The sequence below is a fragment of the Haliotis cracherodii genome, unplaced genomic scaffold, assembly GCF_022045235.1.
Source record: "Haliotis cracherodii isolate W230 unplaced genomic scaffold, xgHalCrac1.p SCAF_3, whole genome shotgun sequence".
NCBI lineage: Eukaryota > Metazoa > Mollusca > Gastropoda > Lepetellida > Haliotidae > Haliotis > Haliotis cracherodii.
The window spans coordinates 45,147,561-45,170,132 of record NW_027266286.1 but is presented as its reverse complement, the minus strand read 5'-3'; the positions used below and the strand labels follow the sequence as shown (position 1 = coordinate 45,170,132).

The window sequence follows — 22,572 nt, the reverse complement described above, 5'->3', positions numbered from 1 at the left end:
AAGAACGAAGCATATTTTCTTCTGCTTGTGTGTATCCGGTCACGTGAGTTGAAAGGGAACGTCATCAAAATGGCAGAACAGCCTTGTAAAGCCGATATTAATGCAATTTTCAAGCGTTTAAGGTCGATACCGACCAACAAAGTAAGTATATGTACAGAAATAAGCATACAAAAGCTCCATACGTAGTGATCAATGTATTTTACCGTCTTCAAATGATCAAAATATCGACTTTTCAGCTTACATGTGTTAAGCTTCCACGCGAATGGAAATGACGTGACACTGACAAGTCGCATTTTCTCAATGTTTCTCTGTGCTTGAATTCTGATCACTTGATATTCTTTCGATATATCTAGTGTTGATGTACTGCTTACAAAGAAATAACCTATTTGACCATTTTTGTATAATTCAAAAAACTATCAAACGTTATTAAAACACTTTTTACATCTCAAAGGTAGACAATATTGACTAGGGATAGCCATCTGTACCTGAACAGACACATTTTGTCCACAATTTAGAAACTGCAGTGGCTTATAGTGAGGCACTGCTTGTCGGTTGCATTGTGCCTTTATAAAAACAATTTTTCATGCTACAGATGGTTACCCGGGTTATGACTGTACAAACATACATACATCTGCTGCTTCTGCTTCAATAAGGAAGTAACATATTGATGTCGTTCATGGGATGTAAACAATAGGGCTGCAACGAATAACCTGTGATGTGAATACCATTTGTATCACGAATATAGGGTAATGAATACGAATATTAATTCACGAATACAATAATAAGTCAGCAGTTGATGTATAATTTGTTATATTCAATGAAACATTAACAACATAAATTATTTGACATGGTTTGTTAATTATCTATATTATACATTCACATACTGCACTTGTCCAGGTACTTACTCTTAGTATCTGCTCAAATGCTACAATGACCAGTGACCAAATTCCTGTCAAATTAAATATTATAAGAGTGTTGTCTATCATATGTTCTTATGGATGTTTTCGGTACAGGGTATGTAAATGCACATGATTGCATATTCATAAATATTCGATTCTAGTGTCCACGAATAACGAATTCAATTCATGAATGGATACAGTTCGATTCACCGAATACGCAAGTGAATCGTAACGGCCCTAGTAAACAATATGTTTATTTTAATGCAAGCAAGTGGATAGCATTATGTTGACCTTAAGGTGAACAAAATGGAGATGCTATTTGAAAAAACCTTCGTAGTACAAGAAAGTAATCCACATGCTAACTTAGCATAGAGAGTGTGACTGCTGGAAATCCATATCTGTCGGACAGGTTATTTCTAACTCAACATCAATATTAATAATATTGCAGACTCAAAATACTGAACTAGAACCAGCTGAATTTTGGGTATATTCTTGATCGTGTTGATATCACATTAGTCATGGTTGTATTTTCCATGCTGATGCCGAGATATATATGTGATTCAACATTTTTAAGACATATTTTGCATCATCAACCAACTTGTGGAATGTCATTATGTGTATTATGTGTAACCAATATCATGATATGTAGAAAGATTTTAGTGTTATTCCATATTAACTTTCAACAACTGATCTTACTGAAATTATTGAGCTTTTGACTAGTGACTTTCATGAGTTAAAGAGCAGATACACATTTTGATTAATTTCTAAGTATTAATGATATATTATTTGTAGACGTAATAAGAAATATGATGTTAAGTTGTTTAATTTATTCTTAGATGCTTTGCTAAACGATCAAAGGCACTGTCTGAACTTTATCCCGCCATCTAATGTATCCTTGTAACACCATTCTTTAATTACTGTCAAGCAAGATGGCCCATATGTATCAATTTCCGGTGAAATACTTTCTTTAAACTTGTTGATTATTTGAATATTATTACCTGGGAAGAAATATGGAAAGATAATTTCAACCATCTCTCATGCCGCAGGCTTATCCGTAACATATTCAAACCACTGTGTCTATGTATGCCACAGCAGTCACAATTGTCCGAGGTAGGCATTGGTGCCCTAGGAATTATGTATGTCCCTCTGGATAAAGGTATGAGCAATCCTTGAAAAGTTGCATAACCACATGTTCACCTGTTGCTCATTGCACAGCATTTAACAGCATACAGCAGTTAAACAAACCAGCTGCTGTTGCTCTTCCTCCGCCATGTTCGTTCCACGGCGACGCCATATCACACCCCAGGCCATCGATTCACGTCAGTTTCAGTATCATGTGGAGCTTCCATCTCAATAACCACTCCATTTCATGGGTTACAGTTGCTGCAGTCTGCTAACATTAGTGGTTGAAGCATAGTTGCAACTTGTATAACAGATAACACCTCAACTCACAATACACCAGCGACACCATACTTTGGCTATGTTTACATGTGAAAGCTCAGCCCCACTATGCAGTTGTGGAATGTTTGAAGTCACATGATTGAATTGAAGCAAATTAATATGAAAACTTAAATTTAAAGATACTACTTATTGCTGTATTGGTTCATGGATAACCAACCACACATTGAGTGGATAATGAAATAAGACCTATTTAAATCATAACTTACCCATTTTAATGGTGATGTATTTTGTTTAAACCTTAAATGTGTCTCTTAACGTAAGGGTACTGTACTTGCAATTAGGTGAAACTTGTTTGCCTTGATCATAGATTTTAATTTTAAGGCACCACGCATTACATGTTTCTCTTTAAGCCCATCCCTAAAAGAAGACGAGGTTAGTCTTAAATTCGGCATATTAGGAAAGTAATTAAGTTTGCTTTACCCCAATGTATACTGTAACATTAGATAGCTTTACCATAAATTACAATAACTACGATACTGCACCAAGAACAAGTTCTTGCATTAAATGACATTTCTGAGTGCCATTAGACAACCAATAAACAACCAAAATAACACCCAGAACTTAATTGTGAAAATACAACAAAACTATTTCCATTCTGACTGCGATGTTTATGATTTTTTTCTTGTGTTCCAGCAATGTTTTGACTGCAGTCATAGCAACCCAACATGGGCCAGTGTTACATACGGGGTGTTCCTGTGCATCGACTGTTCAGCTGTCCACCGGTCACTAGGGGTGCATGTGACATTCATCAGGTCCACACAGCTGGACACCAGCTGGACCTGGCTTCAACTGCGGGCCATGCAAGTTGGAGGCAATGCCAATGCAGTAAGTAGAAGTACAGCATACAGGATGACACTTGTGTTGATATGTTGTGATATATAACCATTGCTGACTGGGTTAACCTCTCTGGACATGTGGACCAAGCATTTGTCCATGCTTCAGAATGTCCATGGTTTGACTCCCATTATGTGACTCAAAAACTTTGTGGAAGCCACACATGTATCGATTCCGGTTATTTATAGATTTTAAGACTAATTTGTTGATCAGGCTTAAAGCCCCACCCTGACTATAAATAGCCCGCAAGGTGGCGGTGTTTCAGTTTCGAACAATGACTGACAATGTAAACACAACCGAGTGTCGGGAGAGGTTTTTTGAAAACCATATGGGAACCAGATCACCATTGACCGTCAAACTTCGTATCAACTTGAATAACAAACCATGGATACAAAAAATGGCTCCATATCAAGATATAAGTAAATAAATTTTCTGTAGTTTTATCATAAAAAATCGAATCGATCGTGTTTGGCGTCTGCATCAATCACAGTGGGCGGAGCTTAATTACGTTAGCGCTATAAATAGCAAAGCACATGGTCATGTGTACATGTGACACATTTAATGCATTTGTGGTCAAAGTGTATTGTGTTGTATATTTTTACGGCAGAACATCAGTTTCGGTTAATGTAACAGTAACGATACTTAAATACGAAATTGACGACGCGATTCTTTCAGTTCTATCCGAAAATTACAGATACTTGTTTAGTTTTGGACATTTGCATTCAACAGTTAGGTTTATGCCACACAATAATCAGTTTATATTCATAAAACGTAAATTATTACAGATTTTTCAACTAATGTTTAGGAAGGGGCCTAACTTGAAGCACCAGAAGTTACGCCAATATTCCTCAGCTTGACTACAATAGATGAATATGTCACGTGTATCAAAATAACAATGCACATTAGCAACTGGTAAATGAGCAACGAAATATATTTCATGATTTGACCTATAGAAGGCGTATCCAGATAATATTGTACTTACGATAAACGAAAACTCCAATACACATATTCCAAGACAACTTTAATTATGAACTTCCTTCACTTTCACAGAATTTTCACACACAAAACTGAGTTTGATCATTAGATCCACACTTGTCCCATGTATTTTTGTTCGGGGTATTTGGATACACTTAGCGCACAAGTTTTAAAATACAATCTGGGATCCCTTTCCCGTTTTGTCCACACCAATCCTTCATCTGCTCAGAGACCATATAATATTATATGGTCTCTGATCTAATTCCGTTTCTTCAAGTCCAAGTATCTACGATCTCTCCAAACACTTCGTCCAGAAGCAATGTGCTCGAATCGACGAATTTCTGCAACATGGTGGCCGCACCATTCCTTAACTGCGATTGCCTGTGCCGTGTCGCGCATGGTTGACAAAAGAAGGGCGAACATACATATTCGGCTTCATCTGGTTCCACTATGAAATCTAGCTGTGACACTGATTCACTAATCCCAAGAATCGTCACTGAATTTATCAAAGTTTCTGTTGCCCTTGCAAGGGCGGGAAGAGAGGCGCCATCTTGTCGATTCGAGTTGTGAATCGGAATGATGTCAACTTGAATTGGAACTTTCTCCACGATACAGTCACCAATGTCATAATCGAAATGACATAAGGCTCCCTGATTATCTCGAACAATTCTTCGTCAAAGTAGGCTTCACATGAAAATCTTCTGTTGCTCATATTGAAGACAAGCGAAATTGCAAAGATCTTCACAGTTGTAAGCAGCAACTCGATGCGCTCATGGGGCGTGGTTGCTAGGAGATCGCGTGGTCAGAAATGCGAAAATAAAAAGTTTTAGAAAGTAATAAAAGAAATACCCAGTGCAATGAAAAAGTACCATCTAGGGGATATTTTTTAATTATAATATTCACGAAAAAAATAATATTTTCTAAAAATGCAAAATGATTTATTAATTTATCCCAAGGTCGTAACCCTGATCACATGGTGGGTATTTGGAAGAAATCTTTGCGATGACGCCGTGAATGAGGCCGTGTGTATTACATTGTTGAATTCAACTGCCCAGATATTCGTCATGAATGGAGAGAAAAATGTATCTGAGAGAAACATTGTTGCTTTGAGCTTCGAGACATAACACGACTGCCAAAGTAGCAAGCGACCTGAATGTAAGCTTGATGAAAGTAATGATGAAACCCATTTTCACGCACATGACAGAACTAATGTGAACAAATATTTATCTGAACATCGTTTCGAAGTCTGTGAGGCTGTCCGTATTTGAATATTTTTATCTCCATTCCGACGTGAAATAATATAATGTCTTCGTGTCTCAATTTTGCTGCGGCAGTGGAAAATTGCCCATCGATCTAATAAAAGAAATACTTCTACATCTACAACTGCACCGTCATAAAACCAGGTCAACTTTATCTTTGTTCCGTTGTTTATTAAAAATTCGTTTCCGAAGCAAAGCGAATCGATCTACATCATAAATTAATTCATAGACTTGATTCTAGTATCAAGTGTTTTTTTAAAATGTCATAAAATTACTTACACAATTATTGAAAGACATTTTTTGATAAGTCATATATTTTATTTCGTCCGCCCGCTCTCTGATTAGTTGAGGCTTGAGGGGAGAAACACATACAAACAATATAGATGGCCGTATGCAAATGACACTTGGCATGCCAATCAAAAGGGATCTGGGTCACTCGGACCCGCCAAGTTTCACGGATCGAGTTACTTCGGCACGAAGAGCTTCATCGGACAAGTGAGACTTTGTCAAAATACATTGCTACTGGGCAATGAAAAAACGACAAGAAACTACTTTGATCAATTGAAAATATTTTTGACCAGGTTTTTTTACACGATCGTTGTCATCCAGATGAGGCAAGACGAACACAACGAAGAAAAACATTGTTGAAATCACCGATTGCCGTATATATTGTGAGAAATGCTATTTATAAACTGCAGATATACCGTACACCACAGGATAACGATTGGTGCCCCAACACATATTATGTTTCTTGTTCATTTACACTGCTCATATGCATTACGACAAACATATTTCGTTCTAGTCTAGAAATCTAGAACTATAATTTGTGTGTTGGATAAATCGTGGACATTCACACGGTATCATTTTATGAAGATGTGAAGACGACATGGCAGGTAGGTTTTGAAACCAAAGATGAACGCGTTTGTTGAAGTCTTGTAATCGTTTGTTAGATATTTATATTACCATTAAAACTTACGTCCTTGTTGTCAAACGGCCCACGTGGGTGGGTGTTTACATGACGTCACCCGTTTACGCATTAACCAATGAAATCTATGTGTTTATGATGACGTCATATTGACCTGTCAGATCACTTGTATAAGCTCCGCCCACTAGAGTGCGGTAGTTACTACCGCAGATGGGGCTTTAAAAGGATAAAAGAATCGGTTCTCAGGCAATGACTTTGAAAATATAGTGCGGGCCTGTTTTTTTTGGCTTGTTCAAACTAGTATGTGACCAAATAAACAGTTGTGTACCATCAGCCGGGGAAAGGGCCTCCCTACATAAACAAGCATACCAACTCCTATTGCTGCCATGACCATAACATAAGATGCCCAGTAAAGCAGTGCTCATGTAAAGGGAAGTAACTGTGTGCTATATTGGATTGCAAAAGGATTTTTACATATTTTTTTTGTTCGTTCGGACCCTGTTAGTGGACCCAGCTTCCAGACTATTTCTGCTTATATATTCATGGACCGCCTCCATGGTCTAGTGGTAGAGGATCTGCCCGGAGAGCGGAAGGTCTGGGGTTCGATCCCCAGCCGCGTCATACCAAAAGACGTGAAAAGATGGTACTTGTTGTTACCCTGTCGGGCGCTCGGCATTAAGGGGCTAAAACAAGGACTGGTCGGCTCAGAGTCAATATACTGTGTCTGGGTGGGGTATTCATGTTAAACTGCAGCATGGTATCTCAGTGAGCTAGCACTATAAATCGGCATCAGTCCAGACTAGTACAAGCAGCCACACACACACGTGCATGCATGTCACTACATAAGTGCAATAATCTTGGACGTGACGTTTAAACCCAATTTCACTTCACTTCACCTCACCTCAAAGTTAGTGGAAATATTCACTTTTTCAGTTTCTTAGTTATCAGTGGACCATGACAGCTCTTCAGTGACCTGTAATAAAACCCTTAAATAGGATTGGATGGTTGATCGTGTGACACCTGACTGATAGTTTCAGCTCGCTCTGAAAGCACATGTCTTTGCTCTTGCTATCATCCACTTGTTGTCTCACTCTGTTCTCAGTGGGGGCTGTGGGGTAGGCTAGTGGTTAAAGTCTTTGCTCACCATACCAAAGACCCGTGTTCGATTCCCCACATGGGTACAATGTATAAAGCCATTTTCCTGTGTCCCCTGTCGTGATATTGCTGGAATGTTGCTAGTGGCGTAAAGCAATAGTCACTCACTCCTTGTTCTCAGTGCGCTGTAAATAACTAGCTTGCACTACCTGTTTCAGATCTCGTACTTCCGCCAACATGGTTGTGACACAAATGATGCACAGAAGAAGTATAACAGTCGTGCTGCGATGATGTACAAGGAGAAGCTACTCGGACTCTCCCAGCATGCATGCAGGTTGCACGGCACTAAGGTGAGGAAAATACAATGTCTTCTAGGCAAACCACTCAGAGATGCTGTCTGTCTGTAAACACAGATTTACTTTTTCCTCAAATCTGATTTAAAAGTGACACTGTTTACATGTTGTCACCATGTTTTCATGTATTGATTTTAAAATTAGTTGCGGATGAGAGTATCAGTATCTCTGAAATTAAAAGAAAGTTCTGATGATCATTGGTTGTCAGGGATGTATAAACTTGTCCTTTTGGTGTTCCAGAAATGTATGAATGTGGGTTTGAGTCCCAGATTTGACACAATTATGTATCTTGGTTTGTCAGCACCATACCCTTGCTCATGGGTTTCACCAAAGTAGGGATGGAAATTGGCTTTAGTCTCTAACCGGGACCAGTTTTGTAATGTAAAACGTTTCTTAAGGGCTAGTAGAACTTCAAACATTTTGAGGAGTATTGCTATATGTGTTATCACTTGTCAGACTAGTGGACGTTCGTGGTTAATCTCCATCCCTGCAAAGTGGTTCTCATTTAACACATGCCTCAGTTTGGTCTCTCCTCCCACATCAAGCTGATGTGCCGGGATGTAACTAAGATACTCACTCTGTGTAATGGTACAGATACTATTACCTTTACGACTTGCTTGACGTTACTAGGTTCTATACAGAGACATAGTGTTGAAAAGAACAAAAGAAGTTTAGATCCACAAGTAGACTTATCTTCATTGTCACTACAGCTTCAAAAAGTCACAGAAAGAAACAAATAACTGGAAAATGACATATAAGTGTAAGATATGGGTGAATGAGATCAAATACACCACAACTTGATGATGATGATGATGATGATGATGAAGAAGATGATCCCAATTATGCAGCTTCAGAAACTAACAGTTTTAGTCCACTAGTCCTTATAATGATAACCTGTAGCAAAAACCTTCAAAAGGGCAGATTTCTACTAGTCCTCATGATGGCTTTGCTATTGGGCAGTTTGGCAATGACTATAGGACTAGTGCCAATTTCTAAGGCTGAACATTATAGTTTGTATATTGAATCCTGTTCATGAACTGTCTGATGTTGCATGTTGGGTAAGACGTGCCAGACGATTCTGGCAGTGTGAAGTTGGTGGGAGGAGCTAATGTCACATGTGTTATCTTTATTCCTCACAGCTGCACCTGGAAGAAAAAGGAGACTCTAGCAAGAAGGTCATTAAGTTCAATTTTGTTGATCTTACCCCTTCTTGGTTACAAACTCACTTGCTAATGTTTCTCTTTCAAAATGTGCTTACATGTTATAAACAATTTATTTTATTGTATTACAGTATTTTTATTTGGTAAAGTTTGATAATTTTTCAAATTTCCAACGTGCGGATGAAATGTCTTGATGACACTTATTGAAGATTGTGTAAAATTATTTTCTTTTCCTTTTTGGTTGTTTTCAATTCACCAATTTGAAACTATCTTGGATGTTCATTTTACTGGTTTGAAGTTTTCACTTAGGGGAAATAAGTTAAGCTCACTAACCAATGCTTAAAATTACTCTCAAAGTTTTGAAAGAGGAATATTTATAAATTTATGCATATTCGGTACCATGTATCCCGAGGGCTTATGATATACTTTAGTACCAGTGCGGAGTTTTGCACACACAAGACAAATAATTTAGCTTTTTCTTCCAGATTATTAGATTTAGTCTCAGTAATTTGAGAACATTAGAGGTATACTAACCATTCTGATAGAAACTGAACTAAACATCCACAGTGCTTCAACTTCCAAGGGGGCCTGGGAATTCCATTCCTGAAAAAACAAATACGAAAGTACACTCCAGTTTGAGTAACATGGGCCTCTGCAGGGCTCGAAAGATTTCTTTAACCAAACTTGTCCTGCTGGGCAAGCAGATATTATTTTGTACTTGTGCAATATTTTCACTTGCACGTTTGAAATTTATGAGGTTTTATGTTCTCAGTTATTACCATTTTCTGTGTTTGAACTTTAAGAAGGAAAAAAAACCCCATTTATATTCATTGGTTTTGAGTATTGTGCTGACAGAGCTGAGTTTATTCATAAATCTTTCATGTTCGCAGCATTGACCATGTTTCCTACTTTCCAACATTGTCCAATGACATTTTAGTCAGCCATATCCTTAACTTAATTAATTCACATTTGCATTGACATTTGACTGTCAGTGTTGTCGATTACAACCCAAATAATAAAAAGTTACCTCCCTTTAAAAGCTTGTTCCAAGCTCCTCACTTTTTGTTTATTTCTTTAACAGACAGTTGCCTAGTATGCCATCATTTCATAATATGAGCGACATGTATTTCGTTATAATTACTGAGAAAGTACAAGAGATGGAAACTTATTTTAGTTTCAAAATTATCTTGTATTTTGTGATGAAAATTGTTAGCGATGAACGATACGAAATTGCCCAGTAGGATTGGTGTTGGTTCACTTCTTTCTTGCCCTGCACATGCTGCTACTTGTTAATACGAGCAGACGAGGGGATTTGTCGAGGCCTGTCCTGGTCATATATATGTAATAAGTGAGGCCCATTGTTTTCCCAGGTGATGGTCCTAATGACCCTTAAATAGTCACTTCAATTGGAAGTACTGGGTTTTAGGGATGAAATAATACTGGAGTTCATGATACAAAGTGAAATTGAATAGTTTCTAAGTTTATTTGAGAAATATAGTCATTAACATGACTGTCTCTTATTGCTGATGAAGAGAATCCTCTCCTTACTGTGCCCGAAAACATATAGTTTGTATCTTCGTGAATCATGATCTACGTCTGAATGTATCGTGTATTGTGTCGAAGGAGCATCAGATCGGCAAGTGTACTGTTTCACCCTTACTGGGTTTATCTTCTAAAATGAGCATATAGATCTCAAAGCACCTTGGAAGGAAAATGGCAGTCAAAAATTACCAATATGGCCCTATAAAAATGACATATTTAGCTTTGCAGGCTAATCAAGCTTGAACTTATTGAATCACTGATGAGGCCGAAGTATTTCACTATCCTGTATCATGCCCATGATGTAAATGGGTTGACAGGTCAGGAATTTAACCTAATTATTTATATTTAGAACAAAGTCATCGAAGGAAATTCATCTTGAGATCCAGGCTACCTACTGTTGGTAGAAAGGATTGGATTTGTTTTGGCTTTATCATGTTAACTTAATATTTGGACAACACTGCAGTGCTTGAAATAAGGCATGCCAGTCGAGGGGTGCTTGACATGACTCTATGTGATTAAGAGTTACAGATTTAGACAGTCCAAGATGCTTATGCTATAGCAGTAAACATTAACCAGCCCCAGGGCCCCTTGTATACAATCACTGGACTGTGCAATGGCAGCTTTCATGTTTCTCTGTACACTCGTGGAATATTCATTCATAATTTTCGCAGTTTTAGCACACAAAAAATAGTTATTTAAAGTGTGGATTTTACAAATTAGGCAATGGGTTTTTCATATTAACATGACTAACATATCCAATCTTTGGGGGGGGTAAAGAAGTAATGTAAAGTGTTGATTTACATATTAGCAAAGGGTTTTTCATATTAACACGACTAACATACCCAATCTTTGGGGAGGTAAAGGAGTTTTTTTCAGTATATTTTGTGCAAAGCCCTGCTTGACCATAATACTTGGGTTTTGGATTTGTTTGGCAAGGACCAGGAATGATGATTAACATGATGAGGAAAACCAACAGGAATGTACAAATTCTTTACTTACGTTTTGATGTTTGCAAATGGTTTAGTGAAACAGAACATGAAGAAATGTCTGACGTTGAAAGATTTGACTAAGATTTGTGAAAAAGGCTGATATTTCTGTTGAAACTCTCCACTATGAGGGGCAGTCGGGTAGCCTACTGGTTAAAGCGTTCGCTCGTCATGCCAAAGACCCGGGTTCGATTCCCGACATGGGCACAATGTGTGAAGCCCATTTCTGGTGTCCCCCGCTGTGATATTGCTGGAATATTGCTAAAAACCCTACTCACTCACTCACTCACTCTCCACTATGAGCAAGTCTGTGAAATTGTCCCCTGATGTTAGTCTTCCCCAAGTGCCCTTTCAATCTTGAAAACCCCATGTGACTGACACCTTCTTCCTTCTCTCTGTGGATTATGGTGATACTCAATGAAAGCAAATACTTCATTGTTTCATTGCAACACTCTCAGTTCCTGCATTTGTCAGTTTACTCTCTTTATTGTTTGGCTGAGTATGTGTCCTGTATCATGCCTTAATTATCTATGTGTTACAATTCTAAGTGCTTTATTTAGTGTTGATTGTTTTGGTATTGTGTGTGCACATAATCAGATACTGGTATACTGAAGGATATCTTGCTGCAAGCTCACTGCATTGATGTTCCTGCAGATTAACTTCTACACCATGTCACGCTGTGCTTACTGTACTGTGCCTTGCCTGTATACATGTAGGTCTACATCTGCACATGATGTAGATGAGATGATTCATTAACTGATCCAGATTAGTAAACATGGTATAAACCTCATGGCAATGTATATGTTGGGTGAAATTAGTCCAATATTGAATTCCGTTTTATGTATTCATGTTTCTTGATAAATTTGAAAAAAAGTATCCTGGGGAGTTTTGTTCGTTCGGACCCTGTTAGTGTACCCAGCTTCCAGACTATTTCTGCTTATATATTCATGAACCGCCTCCGTGGTCTAGTGGTAGAACGTCCGCCCGGAGAGCGGCAGGTCCGGGGTTCGATCACCGACCGCGTCATACCAAAAGACGTTAAAAGATGGTACTTGTTGTTACCCTGTCTGGTGTTGGCATTAAGGGGCTAAAACAAGGACTGGTCGGCTCGGAGTCAGTATACTGTGTCTGAGTGGGGTATTCATGTTGAACTGCTGCAAGGTATCTCAGTGAGCTAGCACTATAAATTGGCATCAGTCCGGACTAGTACAAGCAGCCACACAAACACACACACGTACATGCACGTCGCTATATGAGTGCAATAATCTTGGACGTGACGTTAAACCCCATTTCACCTCACCCTATATATTCATGGTGACATTCCCCACACCCAAGTTTCATCAGTAGAGAAACTTGATTTGGCATATGTCACGGGTATCTCTACAATCCAGACTTGTGTTGTTTCACTATAAGGTTTGGATTTATTGTTAATTATTTTCTTGAAACGTAAACACTGATGTGTGGGCACTACGACAGGCACATTGTATAGCATTCTATGCCATGTTGATTTGTCAATTAACTTGACTGTGTCAGCTGGTCAGCTATGTAGCATGCGGGGCTCGATTTAACAACTGGATTTAACTTGCACCAAAAGCATGTTGACATGAAAACCTGGTTGCACCAGACAAAACAGGCTGTGCCATGGATGAAACATCAGCTGGTCTTCTGTCAGTGTCACATAAATTAATGACATTGCTGTAAAAAGTTCAAATATTATTGAAGTGACATCAAACCCAAGAAAGGATGACAAATTACACATAAGACAAGGATTTAGGGATATTGTATGGAAAATATAGCTAAGAAGCACTATGTTCAAAGATCAATGTTGTGTGGGCCAGTAAGGGTTAGTCAGACACAAATTTGATAAAATGCTTACATGCTCTTGATGCAAGTGGACTTTTGCATGTTTTATGTTAGTCGAGCCCTGGCATGGCATAAACCACCAGCTGAGCATCATTCAGCATAAATTAACACACACTCGATCACTCACCAGCTGACAGTGCAAGCAAGCTGCACTCTTATTATCACTGTTTGTAAAGTTGCCTTTAAATACATGTTGTTAATATACCAAGGACTTCCGTTCAGAGGCCCCAGTTCTTCTGCAAATATCAGTGTCATTACAAATTCCAACAATGGATATAAAGTTTTCCAATTGATGTTGATCTACCGTATTCGACGTAATAAGCACCCCGCTCTAATAAGCGCTCATGGCGATTTTTGCTAATATATTGGCTAGTGAACAATCCAAATTAGCACCCCTTCGGATTGATCAATGTACACCAGACTTTTTTATTTGCGTATAATACGCACTCGTGTGTTATATTCACCCTTAATTATAGGCAATTAAATTCTGGAAAAATATATATGTCATATATAAACATTTCAGGCTGTCAGCATAGACCATGAAATTTATCTTTCAACTCTGTTTTTTTCCACCAAAATAATATTCTAATAAGAGCCTCCTAATTCTAATTTTGAGAGCGCCCTGGGCGCTTATTACGTCGAATACAGTAGTTCATGTATTTGGAATTAATGTTATGTCTTTCACTGATAACAGGACCAACAGAGAGGATGAGGTTCTAATGCTTAGTTTGACGTAATGGTTTTGACAGCATCATTAAAATACATGTTAAACATGTCACAGTGCCTCTGAACTTTTAATGATAAAAACAGTTTTTCCTGTTTGCCTCCCAAGGTTTCTTTGTTTGGAACCCAAGATAAATCACTGGACAGTGTGTCAAACGTTTTTTAACTATTATTTTCGATTAGGTTTTGAGGTTGACACTGACTTGAGATCAATAAAATCTTTAAACTTTTTTTTGTATACATTTTAACGTTTACATGTTTTGAATTCTCATCTGAACTTGTATTTAGTCATGTGAAAGTGTGTTCAGCTGGATATTGATAGAATTGTCACTAGATTGATAGAATGTGCGTGATTGGTATTTGAAAGATGACCATATCCATCAATGATATTGCTGGCTAGATGATAACAGACATACTATACACCTGTTTCACTGCTGCTTTTGGCTAATTTGTGAAAATGATCCAGATCATATCCGTCGCCATTTACGGCAAGCATGGGTTGCTGAAGACCTATTCTACCCTGGATCTTCACAGGTCACCCGTGTGTAGGCTTTCTATAATTATAGAGGTAGATTTAGGCTTGCTATGCTGGCGTTGAAAGAATTTTCAGTAGGTAAATTGTGTAAATCAGCCATTTAGATAACAACACAATGCAGAGCAAATGCATCAGAGTGAAATATTTTTCTTCTATTAAATCCTCTGAATAGAACTGTTTAATTTATTTGGAGGTAGATTATGGAGGAAAATTTAAGCGTTGTTGACACGTGCGTTAGCTGCGACAAAGATGTATTACCAGCTGTTGTAGATGTCCTCATGATGTAACGGGAGACTCAGAGCACATCAGTCTGTTAGATTTCTCACTTTATTGATCTCAGCCAATCATGTATAAGTTACATCATTTTTATGCAGAATAACTGTTTTGGTTAGCAGGGATCTAAATTTAGCACTATCCCGCTAGCCTGTACCAGTATTGGTAATGTTAAAGGTATCTGTTATCACTATTCACTATTATCTTTGTTAATTTCCATCCCTGTGAACATGGGAAGGATGTGACACTGCTGACTATTCAGTCTCTTGTTCAAAATAAGACATGTTGGTGCTTGTGGGTTTCACCAAACTTGTAAACATCTAAGGCAAGCATCACTTTAGGCCACATCCCACATCAAGCTGACACACTGTGATTTAACTAGAATACTGTTCATAGCGGCGTTAAAACCAAACTCTCTCACTCACAATATGACAAATTGTCATTTTCAAAGTTTATTTTAAGAAGAAATGGTCCATTACCATGATTACCCCAAATTGAAATTCAAAATGGTAGTAAAGCTGAAACAGTGAAGTCGAGGGGACTGCTTTGCTTGCAGTTGTAGTATATCCTCTGTTATTGTCCTATTCATTATATTTAGGAACATTTAGCAAGCATGGTGATTCTTTATTATTATTCAAGTTGTCATTTGGTGTGACACAAAATATATCCTAAAACATTGTTGATGGTAAAAAAAACAAGACTTTTGCATGTTCACCATGTGGATGTCTGTTTTTTATGTGAAATAACATGCATTTTCCTTGTTTTATCAAGATTCTGTTGCTAAAGGTTTTGACGTCTTTCAAAAGCACTTCAATGACATTGCATTAATCCCATGTTTCCTATTTGAATTGTGGTAAAACCTGTCAGTTTGTTGCCTAGTTAATTTTGCATGTTTGATATATCATGTATACGGCTTACTATGTACCAGTGTTCGAAATTATGGGGAAACTGGGGTCCCTAGAGTTTGCTGTTGTACATGCTAAAGTATTTAAATCTAGGGACTCTTTAACGCTTAACATTGATGTCATGACAAGGATCTTCTGCAGTGAAATTAATTTGAAAGTCAAGGGGTCCTTGTCACTCCCCTAATGTTAAAGGTTAAAGATTTATGGGATCCCTTGATTCAAATATATAGACGCAGACCTCAGGGACTAAAGAACACCCTTAGTTTTGAACACTACATTGATTTATATGCTTAATTTCAAAGGATGGTTACCATGGTTGATAAATGCTAAATATTTTTTGGAAGTTCATCATATGATCATGATGATGAATTATGTATGATGCTTTAGCTTGGTTGCTTAAAGCAGCATGGCAGTTCCATTACTTTCATGAAATTGCCCTTAAATCCTCATGTCTGTCTGCGCATACTCATTTGATGATAAAAACATAACCTCTTCCTACCTAATTACATATGACAGTATAACAGACATTGCCTGAAACAGATGTGTTTGTTTTTTTATGATTGCCTCATTTATCATGTTTATTGGAAAACTTAGTAGTATCTATATATAGACATGGTGAACTTGGTGTAGCATTCATAATCAGCATGTTCAGTCTCGTAGTGATGCCAGGGAAGTTTACATGAATTATGATTTCAGATCATATGATGATTAGGATATATGATGACTTACAGGGATAGCCAACATGTGTGAAGTTGCCCTGGTCCACGAGATGACGTGGACTTTTGTCTAGATCAATACACATCCTGGGAGGGAACTGTACATCTTTTCAAATTGTCTACTGAGTCAGTCAGTTATAATGATGTTGTTTCAATGTAAAATGATGTACAATTCTTAAATATTAGAAATATAAAAAAGGCATCTCCTGACTGACTTTCGATAGTTTCCCCTTGAAAACGTGTGCTGGACAAGTTTGTCTGCTTCAACAATGTGACACTGGGACAATTTCATGCCATTCATAGACATGCGATATGATGTGAATTATATATATCATAACATGTGTCCCATCTGTGCTGTAGTTGATGTTTTATGTATGTCATTGCGTGCCTATATTCCATAACTTTTGAATGAGGAAATAATCATTGAATAATCATCATGAATGGTTGGAATGTGAGCCCTGAGCTAAAGACATGTGTACATGTTATGTCTTCAAGTTTCTGACTGTTTTATTATGCATGGAAATACATTACTAGTCACTGTAGAGACGTCTAAAACAATAATGGTTATTCAGAAACTTCACAGGAGGACATTTATTGGTAATATGTGGACTTTAGTGTGCAAATCAGTGTTAGTTATCAATGAGTGGTTATCTCTGTCTGCAGCTTCACATCGATGGAGGTCATGCTGAACCATCACCAGACACCAAGGAAGTGGACTTTTTCCGGGAGCATACAGAGTTTGACTCTAGGGCCAACCAGCCCAGCCCCATCACTGAGGGAGCTAGACTGTACTCCGAGCCCCAGCCCATCAAGAATGGCGCACTCAACAGCAAAGGTATTGACATCTGTTACAGATATTGGTACACTGATAGTTTTTTATGTCAAAATTCAAATAGGAACATGATGAATCACATAATCAATCGATTATTAAATAGTAACCCCATACTTAAGTTTGATAGCATATATACCATGTATACCTTGAACATTGATTAGCATGTAAATAAGTATTTAGGTCAAATTGCTTGCTTAGGTCAACTGAAGGCATCTATCTGTGAGCAAGCAGTGAACATCTGTCGAGCATGTGTCACCTTCTGTGAATATTATAAACATCAGTCTCGTTAAAAGCAAATCTTTTACTCCGATAATCTTGTGCATGAAGATCTGAGGTCACCTCCATGGAAGGTCACAGGATATTAGCATATTCGCTGTACAATGGAGCGATTTGGTTTTCACTGTATATGCAAAAATATGTTATGTTAAATGTATTCTGTAAAATTGTCGGTGTGAGATACTTCATTGACTGATCAACCATAAGCAATTGTGAAGACTGAAACCCTGTGGTAGGGAAACTCTGATCAAGAATGTGTTAAACGATATTCACTCCTCCTCCCTTGAAGGATGTCATATCCACACTGAATGTACAAGAATCTTTCTATGCAAAATTATCTGATGAATTGGTCAGTATTTATCTCTAACATGATTTGTGTGATGCCAAGACAAGTGTGTATGTGAAATCATTGTTGTTTTCAGCTGCAGAGATAGACCCTAATGAAGGACCCAATGTTGAGGCCGCCCTGAGCATGTCCCCCACCCAGGCTGCTGCTATTGCTGAACCCAGGAAGGCAATCATTGGGGGCAAGAAGAGTGCTGCCGCTAAGAAGGGGGTGAGTCCTCTGAACTGTTTTCATTGCCCCTTTATTGAAAAAAGCTTTTGCATATCAGTGATCTGACCCGTAAGATTTTGGGTCCCAAACAATTTGAATACTAGTGTTGAAAACCTCAAAGAGTGCCAGTTGCACATCATTGTCAGAGAGCACAGACACATTTGCTACTAAGGATTGCATTTTCTGAATGTATTTATGCCTCCTAATCATCAAAGTAGGTATAGACACATATGCGTGCTTGAAACTGGGCCAACACAATGTCATGTTCAAACATGGGGCAGTCGGGTAGCCTAGTGGTTAAAGCGTTGGTTCGTCATGCCGAAGACCCGGGTTCGTTTCCAGACGTGGGTACAATGTGTGAAACCCATTTCTGGTGTCCCCCGCCGTGATATTGCTGGAATATTGCTAAAAGCGGCGTAAAATCAAACTCACTCACTCACTCACTACTGAGAGTTGTCTTTTTGGACAGTGAATTTGTTTTTGTGATATGGTTTTCATTTCAGTTTTGGGCAGATACACTTATTTTGACGAGTGATGTGTCACATGTTGTTCGTTGGCATTGCGTGGCACATGACAACAGACTTTTGTTCATTAAACACATCTTCACGCAATATTGTCTTTGGCTATTTCAACAGATGCCCACAATTTAACCTTTTAAAGTGGTGATCCTTTGCAAACTTTGAGTAGTATACATACTAGTTCAACAATACAGATTAATGATACTCAGAAAATCTTTTGTATTCTGGATGTAGATAAAGCCCAGTGTCATCTATTGATTGGTAGAGAGAGAATATAACAGACTATGCATATTTCTGCACCATGTGTTGCTTTGACACAAGTGACAGCTTGGGTCATGACACCAGACTTACGCTTGGGGGATTATTCTATTTGTAGCTGTTCATGTATTGATTTCTCCAGTGTGGATGATTATGAAGGGGAGGTAACTCTTAACTTTCTAAAAGTCCAAACAGAGACCCATTGTTTAGAGGTTTCTTGTGGCATTGTCTGTCTTTATTTGCACAAATGGACATTTGTTGAAATCACTAGACATGCTAGATACTAGTGAGTCCATTTTTCTTATTTCATTCATATTCATCTTCTGTATTCGCCATATTAAGTACACTCCAATAAGGTGCTTTAGTAGCAGCTAATACCCTGACCAACTTCTTGACCAATCTGTATGTAATCTTTATAAGCACCTCCTACAAAGACAGGGTATATTATTGCCTTATAAATTTCAGATTCATGGACATTTGGAGGTTTTTTAACCCTTGCTTGATCTATAAAAACAGATTTAACCCATTGTGTATTGTTTTAATAAGCGCTTCCCTTTGTCAGTTTTCTTGCCCTGGGCACTTACGCAGCAAATACAGTATGGACAAATGAATTGAAAATTTGTAAGTCAGTGTACATTCATTTGGAATTTTATTGGCATTCAAATATTGGCGATCCCAAAATGAATTCCTATGATTACGATCAGCTGTGTTTGTCTACCTCTTTTCACTTCAATCTTATTTCTACTGTTCCTGTTACAGAAGGGTTTTGGTGCCCAGCGTGTGAAGACAAACTTCAGCGAAATCGAGAACCGTGCCCAGCAGCTGGACAAGGAGAGAGAGGAGTTGGCCAAGGCTACAGCAGTGCAGGAGGCTCGCACCAAGGAGGAGCAGGACAAACAGATGTAGGTGCAGGTCGGCGTGGGGACTTCTTGTACCTGGTGCAGCACAGACTGGGGCGGGTACTTGTTGTACCTGGTGCAGCACAGACTGGGGTGGGGACTACTGGTACCTGGTGCAGCACAGGCCAGGGTGGGGACTACTTGTAGCTGGTGCAGCACAGGCTGGGGTGGGGACTACTGGTAGCTGGGTTTCCCCTGAAATGTGGATCAGAGCTGTGACTGTCATAACTCCCATATTAACATTGACTTTGAAATCAAGGGCCAGGTTCCCTATTCTTGTCACACTTAGTTTTTAGATTTAAGTAAACTGTTGCTCATGCCATCAACCACAGATTGTATTACATACAGGCCACCTTCAAAGGGCTGTCATGTTATAAAACGTCACTCTCTTGACATGCTCAGAATGTCCACTACTTGCTGACTTGTAATGGTTTGTGTTGTCTTGCAGGGCTAACATGAGATTGGCCTACAAGGACATGAGTATACAGAGGCAGAAACAGGAGGAGAAGCTAAAGGCAGCCGACCCCAAGAAGGCCGAGCAGTTCGAGAGGCTGGGCATGGGATTTGCTGGTAGCAAGTACGTTTGGCTGTAAAGCATTGCATATAACTTTATGGAAATAGATTATTTGATGTAATTATGCCCAGGTTGGTGTAATCACAAAGTATGATATGATCTGAGACAGGTTAATTTTCCAGTTCATGATGCAAAAGTTTTATTTTATTTTATTTTTTGTTAATTTTATTCATGTTCTGTTTGATGCAAGGGAATGCCGTCAAAGCAACCTGCAGAGATACTTATTTGGTATCTTTGTTATGACTTCATGGATTTGAGGCAGAACATGTCCAATGATTATCTACAGGGAAATTAAGTTTGTATGTTTGTTTAATGCCGCACTCAACAATATTCCAGCTATATGACGGCGGTCTGTAAATAATCAAATCTTGACAAGACAGTCCAGTGATTGACATCATGAGCATCAATCTATGCATTTGGGATACAGTGACATGCATCAACAAAGTCAATGACCACCCGATCCCATAAGTTGCCTCTTATGACAAGCATGGGTTGCTGAAGACCAATCCTAACCAAATCTTCAATTATTGGGGGAAACTAAGAGTTGGAGGCTGTTGTCAAATTGGCTTTTGGATAGTGATAGTCTTTGAAGGGATAATTGTCATTTGACATGACTGATTGACTTCCATCCTACCCAGGTGATGGGGATTATGATGCTGTCACTATTGACCTGAAGTTTGCTGGTCCAGGGAGCCCTCAGGGACGGTTGGGTAGCCTAGTGGTTAAAGCATTTGTTGGTCATGCCGATGGCCTGGGTTCGATTCCTGACATGTGTTCAATGTGTGAAGCCTATTTTGTGATATTGCTGGAATATTACTAAAAGCGGCGTAAAACCATACTCACTAACTCCAGGGAGCTCCCACAGGATCTGCATCATCATAAATTAGATTACCTTCACCCTGGTGTAGTTCAATTTGAAAACTTTAATATATAATCCATTCACCCAATTGCTGTTAAATGTAACAATCCATCAATTAGTTTTGACTGACATGAATTCTTACACTTTATTGTACGGTAAGAGGCGACTAACGGGAACAGGTGTTCAGGCTCGCTTCCTTGGTTCATGCATGTAATTGTATCCCAATTACGTGTATTGATACTCATGACGTCAATCACTGGATTTTCTGGTCCGAACTCAATTATTTACAGACTGCTGTCATATAGCTGGAATGTTGCTTAGTCGGTGTTGGACAACAAACAAATTATTGTACAGTTGATGAAAGGAAATTACGTGTGACATGAAGTTCCAATATCTCAATCCAAATAATCTATGATTATGATCATGGTTAGAATTGGTCTTCAGCAACCCATGCTTGCTGTAAAAGGCGACTGTTTGTCGTAGAAGGCGACTAATGGGATCGGGTGGTCTGGCTCGCTGACTTGGTTGATGCAGGTCATCGTATCCCAATTGAGTAGATCGATGCTCATGATGTCAATCACTGGAATGTCTGGTCCAGACTCGATTATTTACAGACCGCTGTCTTATAGCTGGAATATTGCTCAGTGAATAAACAAACAAACAAAAACTAAACCTATGATTGTACATGTTGTTTGTTGTATGAAGCTTGTGTAACCACTGACTTACTGTTGTCTCCCAGGGGCATCAGTCACTCGGCCATCTCAGACATGCAGACTATACAGCAGGAGGGGGTGAAGGAGACGAGAAATGAGCGCAACAACCGACGCCGGGACTTCTTTGATGAGGAGATGGATATGATGGGAGGCCGATTCTCCTCTGGTTCTAGTTCCAGGTATGCTCACAGGATGTTGGTCTGGAATACACGGGATCGAACATTTGGTTGTGTAGAGTTGTCTCCCTTAGCTGTTCCTGGATCCATTGGTCATATGTTTGAATCCTAGTTTCGTGGTTTCATCAAAAGGAAATATATTGGTATTCATTCTGCATTACATGCTCACAGGATGTTGGTCTGGAATACACGAGATCGAACATTTGGTTGTGTAGAGTTGTCTCCCTTAGCTGTTCCTGGATCCATTGGTCATATGTTTGAATCCTAGTTTCGTGGTTTCATCAAAAGGAAATATATTGGTATTCATTCTGCATTACATTGAGATTTCCTCACACATCAGGACACACTGTGATATAACTTAAATACTGTTCAAAGCGTTAAGCTCAACTCCCTCACTCTATCTATGT

The 22,572-nt window shown here is 38.6% G+C and overlaps 1 protein-coding gene across 6 annotated transcripts in view; it reads left to right on the top strand.

The window, feature by feature from the left end:
* The first annotated feature begins 48 nt into the window (after window positions 1-48).
* LOC139473707 (ADP-ribosylation factor GTPase-activating protein 2-like) overlaps window positions 49-22,572 on the top strand; it is a 47,230-nt gene continuing 24,706 nt past the window's right edge. For 5 of the 6 annotated variants that reach the window (XR_011653964.1, XM_071256426.1, XM_071256424.1 and 2 more), the window contains exons 1-9: window positions 49-141; window positions 2,994-3,185; window positions 7,667-7,798; window positions 8,941-8,976; window positions 17,168-17,339; window positions 18,035-18,168; window positions 19,704-19,846; window positions 20,292-20,420; window positions 22,016-22,168. Coding sequence is in view for 5 of the 6 variants with exons in the window: in XM_071256426.1 (XP_071112527.1) it covers window positions 70-141; window positions 2,994-3,185; window positions 7,667-7,798; window positions 8,941-8,976; window positions 17,168-17,339; window positions 18,035-18,168; window positions 19,704-19,846; window positions 20,292-20,420; window positions 22,016-22,168 (1,163 nt within the window). In the remaining variant the exon portion in view is untranslated. The remainder of the gene's footprint in view (window positions 142-2,993; window positions 3,186-7,666; window positions 7,799-8,940; window positions 8,977-17,167; window positions 17,340-18,034; window positions 18,169-19,703; window positions 19,847-20,291; window positions 20,421-22,015; window positions 22,169-22,572) is intronic. The other variant, XM_071256427.1, reaches the window with a different exon arrangement.